At 35.7% G+C, this 13,461-nt stretch overlaps 1 protein-coding gene across 2 annotated transcripts; it reads left to right on the plus strand.

Annotated features, from left to right (window-relative positions):
• Positions 1-11: 11 nt before the first annotated feature.
• fndc7a (fibronectin type III domain containing 7a) lies at positions 12-9,548 on the plus strand. Of its 2 annotated transcripts, XM_058765728.1 has the most exons (12): positions 12-231; positions 807-1,064; positions 2,595-2,852; positions 3,772-4,026; positions 4,123-4,377; positions 4,483-4,740; positions 5,957-6,208; positions 6,301-6,555; positions 7,686-7,946; positions 8,048-8,077; positions 8,261-8,301; positions 8,928-9,548. In XM_058765728.1, the coding sequence occupies exons 1-11, from the start codon at positions 12-14 to the stop codon at positions 8,290-8,292; spliced, it is 2,334 nt and encodes a 777-aa protein (XP_058621711.1). In that variant the 3' UTR covers positions 8,293-8,301; positions 8,928-9,548. The 2 variants fall into 2 exon arrangements, with proteins under 2 accessions (XP_058621711.1, XP_058621719.1); XM_058765736.1 differs by lacking the exons at positions 8,048-8,077; positions 8,261-8,301; positions 8,928-9,548 and having other exon boundaries at positions 6,301-6,335; positions 6,416-6,555; positions 7,686-7,825.
• Positions 9,549-13,461: the final 3,913 nt, after the last annotated feature.

Here is a 13,461-nt window from a genome sequence, read left to right on the forward strand (position 1 = left end):
CCTCCAAAAGTATGACGGTGCGTTGGAGCGGACACACCGGCGCGAGCTCGTACAAAATCACCGCCACGCCGAAAAACTCCCCAGAACCGTCGGTTTTCGCGCAGTTCAGCGGCAGCACGGTGATGGGCTCCGTTAACTCGTTATCCCCGAACACTGTGTACAGGATGCGGGTCGAAGCCATGGACAACGCGGTGAACGTCCTCAGCAGCGCCGAAACCGAGGAGACGACAGGTAGACGGTCTTTTGAGGTGTTGGACAAGCTGCCATGTGTAATTACAAAAGAAACGTTCAAATCCAATAATTTAAAGTAAATAAAGTAAATAAAGTGAATTTAATAGTAATAATTTAAGTATTCATTTATTAGAAACATTATTTTTTTATGTCATTTAATGGTTAAATGGTAACGATATTATGTAATAAATATTGTTAATTCATATTAACGTTAATGTATTGAATAAACAAACGATTAACAAATTAAACGACTAATTAAGTATTACGTACCTTACAACGTTGAACTGCAGTCTTGATTATATATTTACTAATTTATCTACAGGATGTAACATAATATTCAAGATTGTGGGAACCAAAAAAAAAAAAACAACAACAAAAAAACAACAAAAACAAACAGTTATACAAAGTATAATTATAATTATTATTTTAAAAACAGTGCTTTTATCTACCATCATCACAAAAATTAATAATTGATTCATATTTGTCTAGAAATGTAGCTATTGCTTATTTATTTATTGTAATTTAATTTATTGTTGTTGTTGTTGTTATTACGTTCTTGTATTGTGTGCCATCAGCTCCTGAGGTTCCCCTCATATATCAGGCTTACTCCAAACGCAGTGACAGCATCACAGTGGAGTTCGGTGTGGTGTCTGGTGCCACCAGCTACATCATCCGGGCAGAAAATGAAGATGGGTTCTTCTCTGAAAGCCTGGTGAACACTTCCCCCGGGACAGTGGTCGGTCTGCTGCCTTACACCCAATACACCCTCAGCGTGATGTCCGTCAACACTGGGGGAAGGAGTCAGCCTTCTCTAACTGTGAATGCTAGGACAGGTAAAATGACTTTCATTAAAACACCTTCTGCTTGATTTAAACATGCCTTTCACTTAATACTTTGGCTACTTAAATTCTTAATACTTTATACTTCTTCTTTCTTTCTTCTTTGTTTTCAAAAAAGGGTAACATTCCTGCTGTTTGTGACAGAAAAACAGATGGTTTACCATGTTTTAGCTGGTCCCAACTAGCTGGTCTGCCAGCCTGAGCAATGGAAATGACAAACCCAAAACCCCTATAAAACCACCAAACCAGACAAGACTAGCATGGTGGCCTACTCAAACTTATAAATTTGTACAAATTTGATATGTTAGTTCAATACATATATCATTCTAAACAGTTATGCTAATCTGCGGTTATTAACCAGTTTCAGTCCAAAAACAGTTTACTACCATACTTTACTAATTTAATATGGATTATGGAAAACGTAGTCCTCAAATCCATGGCGTAACACTGTAAAGATCAAATGAAAGTGTACCTTGTAGCCTTCCAACCAATACAGACATTTTCATATAAAGCTCATTTTATAAAGATAACACAACAAAGAATAGAAGGAAACTTGAGCACTATTCACTGTTTGGTTGACAATGAGTTGGTATTTAAAACCTGTAACAATAACACAGTATTGTTTACTCCAGTTATTGTGTAGAGTTGGTACCTCTGGCTCTACCGACTGTTGATGGTAACTGCACCTTCAGCTGGACTTTATACCCAAAACTGAATGAAAAGATAAAACCATGAGAACTAGGCTGTTGCTACTCCCCAAGGAACGGCTTAGACGTAACATAAGAGGGATGGGTTTCATAAAGTTTCATTTATAACAGCAGAACTTACACTCTATTTCACCCAACAGACACGCTGCAGGTTGTTTCCATCTCAAGATCCTATATCTGTCCCTATCAGACATTTATACTAGTATAATTTTAAAACTAATCATAGTATATCTGCAGATAAGCACTGGCACATCTCACAACAAATAATACTTCTCCTATAATAGTGTAGTATGTAAGTGTATTAAGTCCACCCAAAAATAAAAATGCTATCATTATTTACTCATTGTCATGTCATTCTAAATATGCATGATGTTATTTCTTCTGTGGAACACAAAAGAAGACATTTTCAAGAATGCTGGTAACCAAGTGGTTCCCAAATAGTCCCACTGACTTCTATAGTAGACAAAAAATTTAGATATGGGAGTCAACGGGACCCAAAATTGTTTGGTTACCAACATTCTTCAAAATATCTTCTTTTGTGTTCCACAGAAGAAAGAAAATCATACAGGTTTGGAATTAAATGAGGGTGAGTAAATGATAACAGAATTTTCATATATGGGTGGACTGACATTTAATTTAGACAGGATTTCTTTTTTTTTTTTTTCGCTTGTAATGATCGAAACTCACCACTAGGCGCAGTAACTGTTGAGTTTTTGCCTGTGATTATGCACTTGCTGTTTTGTCAACATGTTCTATTCCTTCTGTCATTAAATTATTTCTTCAAGTTATTAAATTATTATTTTTTCTCTGTTTGCAGTGTTGGTAGCCCCAGAACTGACTTCCAGCTCCCCCAGCAGTGATATCATTGTGATAAAGTGGAATCCAGTGGACCACGCTGTGCTGTACAGCCTGGTCATGACCATGGAGGGCTCAGACATGCGGGTCAGACTCAACACGTCTGAGACCAATGTGACCTTCACTGACCTTCAGCCAGGCACCACCTACAGCATCAAGGGCAATGCCTGGGATCCAGATGGTAACCAAGGAGATGACATCACCGTCTACCAAATCACACGTAAGGGCTCACTTGTTTCTAGTACTTTAAACAGAATGTGTTCACACAATGCATTTCCCAGTAAACTGCTTGGCTCTTTTAATTGAAAAAGGCGGGACCCAGTGTCCCACAATCAACATCTTCAGCCTTACAAATTCTCTCATTCCAAGTGTTTTGCCTGACTCTGTGTACTAGATAATCTATTCATAATTTTGTAAAATGTAAATAAATTATGAATCAAACCTTAAAGAGATAGTCCACCCAAAATGAAAATTCTGTTATCATTTTCTCACCTTCTTTCCAAATCTGTATGACTTCCTTTCTTCTGTGGAACGCAAAAGAAGATATAATTTAGAAGAATTTTGGTAACCAGTTTTGGGTCCCATTGCCTTCACAGTGTTTTTTGTCCAAACTATGGAAGCCAATTGGACCCAAAATGTCTTCTTTCAAAATATCAGCTTTTGTGTTCCACAGAAGAAAGTAAGTCCTACATTTTTTTATTTGGGCAGAAATCTATAGGGAAACTTCAGTTTTGCTGACAACAGATGTACAAACTTTGGAAAACGTTTGGTGCATGTTGCATTTTCAAATGCACTTAAACTCACAGCACTTGAAGAGATGAAGTTCATGGAGCAGAATTTACTGCTAACCGCTCCGAGACAATGTTATCATGAGCAACTCGTGTGGAAATCTCATAGCATTTCACTATGAAACACACACTAGATTATCTAATCATATGATTACAATGCAGTCTTTGTGATTTGATAATCGTGATAAACCAGCCTTCTCAGGTGGCGAGTAACACCATTTCAGATTTTTACTCACATTTGCTGCTTGTTGAGTGTTAATTTTAGGCCCTGAATACATGTTTGGAACGAGGAGGAGTATATGATGACAGAATTTAAATTCCTCTCTCTTTCTGTCCCACTGTCCTCTACAGGTCCTCCTGTCCCGGGAGAGGTGCAGGTTCAGTTGAGGCTGGTTCGCTCTATCGATCTGGCTGTGTATTGGCAGATAGTCCGTGGTGCCGACGGGTACACTGCTGTGAGCTCAACGGGCCAAAGCTGCAGCTCCTCCTTAGGCACACAATGCGTAATCAGTCCCCTCAGCTGCAGCCAGAACCACACCATCACTGTCACAGCAGAGAACGAGGCAGGACCCAGTGAACCTTCTGCTCCACAGGACTTTCTCACCTGTAGATTTTACTCACACACACACACATACAAAACCACACATACGCATTAATGAAGACTTGTGCAGTTCTTTATTGTCTTCTTTGAATCATTTTCAGTCCCATGTCCTCCTGAGCTGGTGTGGATTGAGGAGCCAACCACAGGGAACTGTTCCGTCACGTGGTCTGATGTTCAGTGGGTGGATTACTATATCGCCTATGTGAAGAGAGATGACGGCTTAGAGGAAAACTGCAACACCACTGGCACGACCTGCTACTTCCAGTGCATATGTGGATACACATACCTCTCAACTGTGTTCGCTTACAACCTGGCTGGGACCAGTCCACCGGATCAAATAGTCAACTATACTACAAGTTTGTATTTCATACACACAGATTTACATTTATTTATTTAACAGATGCAATTTTGCACAAGAATATTTGGTATGAAATATGATACGCATCCCTCTCTGTTCTCAGTTCCCTGCTGTCCAGACGATTTGTCAGTGTCTCTGATTTCCACCGAGACTCTAGAGATCTCGTGGTCTTCAGTTCGAGGAGCTGAGTTATACGAGACGATCGCTGCAGACGGAAGTGAATGGATCCACTGCAATGACACGGCTCCAGTGTGCGCGCTCTCTGATCTCACTTGTGACAGCCTGTATAGCGTGGTGGTGCGGCCCTGCAGTGAGACACAAGGATGCAATAACACCTGTAGTGCACATACACGCCGGACAGGTACACACATTAACGCTCATTTGCATTTGAACCCACAAGATACTGCTGGGCAATATGGCATACAAAAAGTACCATGATGGTACAATGTTTTGTTGTATATTACAGTAGTACCATGGTATTTTTAAGTACTTTGAATACAGTGAAAATACAATGTAATAATTATTGAAACTGAAATTAAAATAAAATAAATACAATACAATAAATTTCATATACAAATACAATTACATTTATTCAAAGTATTTTCAAAATACCATGGTCTAATAATATAATAATAATAATAATAATAAAAATGATTAATTGAGTATTATTATTTTAATTAACATTGTTGTTGTTATTAATTATAATGATTATTATTATTAAGTATTATTATTATTATTATTTTGCATTTACATGATACTCAAAGTACTTAGTACTTCTGAATTACTGTTATAATTATATTATTATTATTATGAATATTAATTGAATATTTTTATAAATATTAATATATTTTACATAGTACGTTTAAAAGTAGCTTTGCAATTCACTTTACATTATAAAACAAAGATATAAAAATAAATGACTAGTGTATTGTATGCCACATAAAATAAATTACCATGGAATACCATGTTTTGTACTTACCATGGTATTTTTGAAGTACTTTAACCAGCATGTACATACAATATAAACAACAATTAACAACAACAATGATTGTTGTTATCATTATTAATGTTAACATATATTACATATACTATATGTTAACATATATTATATATGACTCAAAGTACTTCCAGAAATACCATGTCATAATAATAGTATTGTAATAATAATATTGCATATTATTATGATTAATATAAAAATATTCATGATTTATATAAAAATTCATAATATATATATTTTTTATTGCACATTTAAAGGTAGTTTCTCAATGCACTTTATATATGAAAACATAATGACAAAAACAAGATATGAAATAAAAAATCATAAAGCATATTTAAAAATAAAAATAATGAAAACAATTATTTATGAAACAAAATTAACATGGGTAGAAAAAAATGAATTTTTTAATAAAACAAAACACAAAATCAAAATGGTAAAGGCTTTCCTAAAATAATTAGAATAACATTAGTTTCATTACCATGGTATATTTCAAAGTACTATAGCATTGCTATACTATATGATCTTATCACTGTAACATGGTATCAGTTTTTATGAAATTGAGCTTATTTCTCTTTCTCAGCTCCCTGTGCCCCTGTGATCCTCAACGTGACTCAGGTGAACTCTTCCACGGTGGAGGTGTTCTGGATGGCTACAAACACCGAGGCTAACTACACCGTGATCGCCATGAGTCTCTCCTCCTTGCTCACCTGCTCATCCAGTGGCACTTCCTGCTACATCAGTGTATCCTGTGGATCCACATATGACATCAGCACCTACGCCACCACCACAGCAGGACAGAGTCTTCCCAGCTACTCCATTCCCCTGGAAACAGGTTCAGTAATGAAGATCGAAAACATCTGGAAATAGATCATTAATGGTTGACAATGGTCAAGCGATATATAAATGTCCCCTTTCTCTCTCCAGGACCCTGTTGTCCAGAAACTCTGAGTGTTGAACAGGTGACCCAGTCTATGACAAACGTCACTTGGTCAGCTGCCACAGGGGCACGGTCTTATGTTACCTCTTTAACATCCCCCAGAGGTCACGCCAGATGTCACACCATGGACACCCACTGCCTGCTGGGATGCATCACATGTGGCACCAGCTACAATGTGTCGCTGGAGGCCTTCAGTATTACTGGACATAAATCAGAGTGCAGTTACCACGGTTTCTCTGCAAGTGAGTAAAGTAGCTTTTTCATGGCATCACTACAGATTAGACACTAACATATTTAACCACATAACTGGTTACTAGTCATTTACTCGAGTATCTTCTTGAGAAGTGCTTGTTCATATTCTATCTACAGTGAGGAAAATAAGTATTTGAACACCCTGCTATTTTGCAAGTTCTCCCACTTAGAAATCATGGAGGGGTCTGAAATACAGTATATATATTGAAAATATTTACATGTATTTACATGTCTATATTTATATTCATATAATTTATATTATAAATAAATAAATATATTTAATATATAATATCTATCTATCTATCTATCTACATGATTAATTAAAAATAATAGTTGTTTTTATACAGTATATAACACCCTTAAAAATAGTTTCTAAATTCATATAAGAAAACAAATACGAAAATAATAATAAAGAATTAAAAATAAAAAATTGAAATTATTTAAAAAAAAACACACACACACAAAATGATTCACTATAGATTCAGCGTTTGACTGGTTAATAGTCATTTACTCTAGCAGATGCTTTTAATTCAACCTGGTGTTCTTCTATCGATTTATATTTTAAGTTTGTGCTCTTTCTTTAAAATAATAATAATAATAGTTATTAGTATTATTACATTTATTATTTCTATTTATATGAATATTATTAATACTTTTACCTTTGAAGGCAGCTTCTCAATGCACTTAAAAAAACAAAGAAGACAAAAACAATATATGAGAGTAAAAAGAATGAAGAATAATTGCAAATAAAAAAGTGAAATGATTAATAATAAAACAAAACACAAAATCAAAACAGTCAAGTAAAGGGTTTCATTAAAACAACATCTTGTGATTGAGAAATAAAAAATGAAAATCTAATACATGACAATGTGACATTTTGTTTATCTAATATCTAATTTAAAAATACATTAAAAATGAATGAAAATTAATAACATTTTAAAATAAAGAAACAAGCAATATGTCTGTGTAGATCAGTTGCAAAACCATTTTTTGCATAGATTCAATATAACAGTACTTAAGAATGGTTTTAAGAATGATTTACGCAAATATTTGAATAAATCGATGAAACATGTAAACTTTCACCATGCTATCTCATTTTATTATCTGTAACCTCTCTCAGGTGCGTGTTGTCCGTCCAGTGTGAGACTCTACCGGATGAATAACAACACTCTTCGGGTGTACTGGCGCTCTTCTCCCGGCCTGTACAACTACACAGCTGACCTGCACGGTACTAGATCCAACTACACCTGCAGTGCCACAAATGGGGCTCGTGGATGTGACATCTCTCAGATCCTGTGTGGGGAAGTGTACACCGTCGTGGTCGCTCCCTTAACACAAGAGGGTTCGAAGGTCACATACTGCCCCAGAAGACTCTACTCAGGTACAAAATGATGTTATAATCATAAATAAAACAAGAAAAAAAATACAAATAAAACATCACATTTTAATCTTGTAAAATTACGTTTCTTTATTTTTTTTCAGTCTCCTGTTCTGGAAACACGGTGGGAATGGGTGTGTATTCTTATTGAAACTCATCTTCAATTAAACATTTTAAAATATTTATAATATATATATTATATTAATATAATATTATATAGTACTATTTAAAAAAAATAGACATTTAAAATGACAAGCTCTTCCAAGCACATTCCCTATGACTCAGTGCTATATAACTGCTTTTCTGTGTGTCTGCAGTGATCTATCGAGGCCGGAGGAGTGTGGACTAAAACCTTTTTGTGAGTAATTGCACATAAATTATGACTGAATGTTTACATTTGCTGTCATCACACACAGATGCAGAGTCTCATGGGACAGATTTACCCAGGGCATCCGAAACTGGAGGCCTTTGTGTCCACCATAAGATAAAGCATATTGTGTCTACATGTGGACGTGTTTATTGCTGTACAGCCTGTGACAATAAAATATGACACTTGTGCTCTTGGAACTCCAGATGCGCGTCTCAGTCAAAATGTCTTCAGATATGATAAATGATAAAGTGTCTTGTTACTGGTCTTAAAACATTTAGGAATACAAATAAATCATATAAAGTCTCTCTAAATAGCACCTGGAAAAAATTTAATATTTTAAAAGAAATCCTACTTAAGACATTATTTTCATGACAATTAAGCACTTTTCCTGTTTAAAATTATATATATATATATATATATATGTATATGTGTGTGTGTGTGTGAGTGATGAGATGGTGTGAAAAAAAAGACAAAAGAATCATGAGAATGTTGCAGGATCTTGTCTTTGACATGACATGAATGATGTATAGGCCATATACATTTCAGTGTGTATATGATCAAAGTTGGACGCCCACAAATGTCCGGTTCTCATATCTTTTTGTCTTCTGTCAAAGGGCACAGATAAAAGAAGATGGAGCTCTGACGTCATCAACAGAGACAACAGGGCATTCTCTTCTCACCACATTTATATTCTGTTTGCCAGCAATACCTATAACAGTTGGCTCAATGAAAATGTATGTGTATCTTTAAGATCTTTTAAACACGAAAGCCAAAATATATATTTTTCAATCAAATTGTTAACCATTTCTAAATGTGTGATATTTTATACATACATTTCCTTTGTATTATGAAGTTTGCATTTATACTGTAATTTTCTCATATTCAAAGCATGTCATGAAGCCCAAATGTTTGCATGTCCAAAAAAGAATAATTAATATCATAATGTCACAAGAAAAATGACTATGTTACTGTAGCGCTATAAGCATTTGTAGAATTCCCCTAAGCAGCAAGCCTCCAAAGGGAGTGGACCAGTGTGTTTTATACAGGGTGGACCTCCTCTGAACAGCACGAGTTTCATGTTCAGTGTCCGCCCCGGGTCATGTGTCCTTTGGATGATATATTACAATGAATTTGCAAAATATGTATGTTTACTAATGACCTACAGCCTGAGAACCTCAATACAATAGCAGCCTTTAGTACTCTCAATAAACAGCATGAAGCATTACATATTGAGAATATATATTTTTTATTAACATTTCAGATTTTTTCCACTATTTGCTATTTATGTATTTATTTTATGTACGTTATAGGGCTGCTAAAGTTAACTCACTAATTCTTTAGGTTGACTAAATGTTTAATGCTATTAAATTTATTTGACAATTTTATTTGCATAATTTGACAATACTATTCTGTTTCTAATAACTGGTGTAAACAGTCAGAACTTTGGAAGAAAACCACAAAAGGTTTCCATCTCAAAGTCACAAAAGTCGCAAACCACACATTTATTAGTTGATAGGAACTTTCACGTTCAATCAGCACACAACTTGCGGCTCATATGCATATTTTTCTATCTATCTAATGGCACATGTATTGATAAACGAAACCCGGATGGGAAACTTAAACTTGTAAAATACCTCAAAGACATGGCATGAAACACAAAAGAAACAAATCCACGTCACGAACAGAGTTCCTGATCCGTGTTATTCATGAAAACCAACACACCAGAAGATATTATGTTCTCTCACATAACACCATATTTAATGGCACTTGCTAAGATAAGCATCATTGTTATCAATACTGGATTTGAACACACCCTGAACCATAAATATTAAACTTCAGTAACTCATCCTGCACCATCTGTGAGCAATACCTCGAATCAGATGAAAACCTTACGCAGATTTACACTGACTTGGAGCCAATTAGCAACCACCCAGAAAACCCAGATACCACATAACATATAAAACCAAGAGGAACAACATTGCAAACATTTAGTAACCGTAATATCAATGTTATAGCAAGTACCCACAACATTCTATTATTGTGGCAATTGGTTTTTCATTGGCAAGGACCACTGACATTTTTACATTTTTTAAGAAATTGTAAGCAGTGCTGCAACCAAAATTTATTTTTTTGTCTCTTTTATTGTCCACCAGGTTGTATTTATTATTATTTTTTTAAACAATTAAACAAGTAACAGCACAGAACTGCTCAAAAAGACATGATTTGAAGCATCATGTCCACAGCACAAACATCAAAGTTTAATACTTTGGGATATATGAACCATAATAAACTGGCCAAAGAACTCATATTTTAATAAACTGTGAGTGCACTGTAAGTAGCTTTGTATAAAAGTGTCAGCAATATAGGTATATAGGTAGATTTGGTTTCTACAAAACAATAAATCTCCTGTTTCTAATATTTTTCTTCTTCTAAGCAGCAGGCCCAAGTAATGTCACATTCGTCTCTGGAATATCCTATACGACTTTTGCCAAGGTTTTTGCGCCAATTTACTGGATGAGTCGACGCTAGTCTCCAAAAGTCAGAGCTAGATTTCACCGAATATATGGAATATGTATGATGGACACAGACTCCGTTTATTTTTGCTTCAGACTATAATCCATCCATTTGGAGGATATGAAACATGTTTGATATTTTTACTTTTTATCTCACAATTTAGATTTTTTTTCTCGGAATTGCAAGATTACATCTCACAATTCTGACTTTTCTTTTCAAAATTGCAACTTTACATATCGCAGTTTCAACTCATAAACTCGCAACTGTGCATTTATTTGTCGCAATTCTGAGTAATAAGTTAGAATTGTGAGACAAACTAACAATTGTGAGAAAAAAATATCTTACTTGTGAGATATAAACTCGAAATTGTGAGATAAAATGTCAGAACTGCGAGTTTATATCTCAAGAATAAACTCTTCTCAGAATTGTGAGGAAAAGTTATCATTTTTAAAATTAAAAATTGAAATAACTCGCAACTGCAAGATAAAAAGGTCACAATCGTGAGACAAGAAGTCTTTGTGTTCTTCACACTGTGGCAGAAACAGGCTTCCATTTCTGCAAGTCTTAAAAAGTAGCCAAATGTGAGAAGCCTAGGTTTTCAAATCTGTTCAGGGTAACACTTTATTATATGGTGTCCTTGTTACACGTTACATACACAGTTGCATCTCAATAAATTAGAATGTCGTGGAAAAGTTCATTTATTTCAGTAATTCAACTCAAATTGTGAAACTCGTGTATTAAATAAATTCAATGCACACAGACTGAAGTATTTAAGTCTTTGGTTCTTTTAATTGTGATGATTTTGGCTCACATTTAACAAAAACCCACCAATTCACTATCTCAACAAATTAGAATACTTCATAAGAACAACAAAAAAAACATTTTTAGTGAATTGTTGGCCTTCTGGAAAGTATGTTCATTTACTGTATATGTACTCAATACTTGGTAGGGGCTCCTTTTGCTTTAATTACTGCCTCAATTCGGCGTGGCATGGAGGTGATCAGTTTGTGGCACTGCTGAGGTGGTATGGAAGCCCAGGTTTCTTTGACAGGGGCCTTCAGCTCATCTGCATTTTTTGGTCTCTTGTTTCTTATTTTCCTCTTGACAATACCCCATAGATTCTCTATGGGGTTCAGGTCTGGTGAGTTTGCTGGCCAGTCAAGCACACCAACGCCATGGTCATTTAACCAACTTTTGGTGCTTTTGGCAGTGTGGGCAGGTGCCAAATCCTGCTGGGAAATGAAATCAGCATCTTTAACAAGCTGGTCAGCAGAAGGAAGCATGAAGTGCTCCAAAATGTCTTGGTAAACGGGTGCAGTGACTGGTTTTCAAAAAACACAATGGACCAACACCAGCAGATGGCATTGCACCCCAAATCATCACAGACTGGAAATTTAACACTGGACTTCAAGCAACTTGGGCTATGAGCTTCACCACCCTTCCTCCAGACTCTAGGACCTTGGTTTCCAAATGAAATGCAAAACTTGCTCTCATCTGAAAAGAGGACTTTGGACCACTGGGCAACAGTCCAGTTCTTCTCCTCAGCCCCGGTAAGACGCCTCTGACGTTGTCTGTGGTTCAGGAGTGGCTTAACAAGAGGAATACGACAGCTGTAGCCAAATTCCTTGACACGTCTGTGTGTGGTGACTCTTGATTTCTTGACCCCAGCCTCAGTCCATTCCTTGTGACGTTCACCCAAATTCTTGAATCGATTTTGCTTGACAATCCTCATAAGGCTGCGGTTCTCTCGGTTGGTTGTGCATCTTTTTCTTCCACACTTTTTCCTTCCACTCAACGTTCTGTTAACATGCTTGGATACAGCACTCTGTGAACAGCCAGCTTCTTTGGCAATGAATGTTTGTGGCTTACCCTCCTTGTGAAGGGTGTCAATAATTGTCTTCTGGACAACTGTCAGATCAGCAGTCTTCCCCATGATTGTGTAGCCTAGTGAACCAAACTGAGAGACCATTTTGAAGGCTCAGGAAACCTTTGCAGGTGTTTTGAGTTGATTAGCTGATTGGCATGTCACCATATTCTAATTTGTTGAGATAGTGAATTGGTGGGTTTTTGTTAAATGTGAGCCAAAATCATCACAATTAAAAGAACCAAAGACTTAAACTACTTCAGTCTGTGTGCATTGAATTTGTTTAATACACGAGTTTCACAATTTGAGTTGAATTACTGAAATAAATGAACTTTTCCACGACATTCTAATTTATTGAGATGCACCTGTATTTACTATTGTAATAAAAATAAATTAGTCATAATTACGTGCAAGTATCCCTATCTATAGTAAGTACATGTAGTAAATTAATACTACTCAGTATTTAAATGTATAATTACACTGTAACAAGGACACCTTAAAATAAAGTGTGACCCTGTTCAGATTTGAAAAGTTGGGACCCACTTTATAGGTGTCGTTAACTATTATGTTCTTACATTTAAATTAAACATTTGATACAATGTGCTACAATGCACATTTTTACATGTATTTGAAAATACCTTCCTGTATTTACACCTGTAATTAAGTTCAGTAATAAGTCATGTTCAGTGATGTTCTGAAGGACAAAGTATGATGGTTGTGATGGAACTTTGTTCAAAGTTAAACATTTGTTTATATGCAACTTAAGTTCA

This window comes from Onychostoma macrolepis, chromosome 02, assembly GCF_012432095.1.
Source record: "Onychostoma macrolepis isolate SWU-2019 chromosome 02, ASM1243209v1, whole genome shotgun sequence".
Classification (NCBI taxonomy): Eukaryota; Metazoa; Chordata; class Actinopteri; order Cypriniformes; family Cyprinidae; genus Onychostoma; species Onychostoma macrolepis.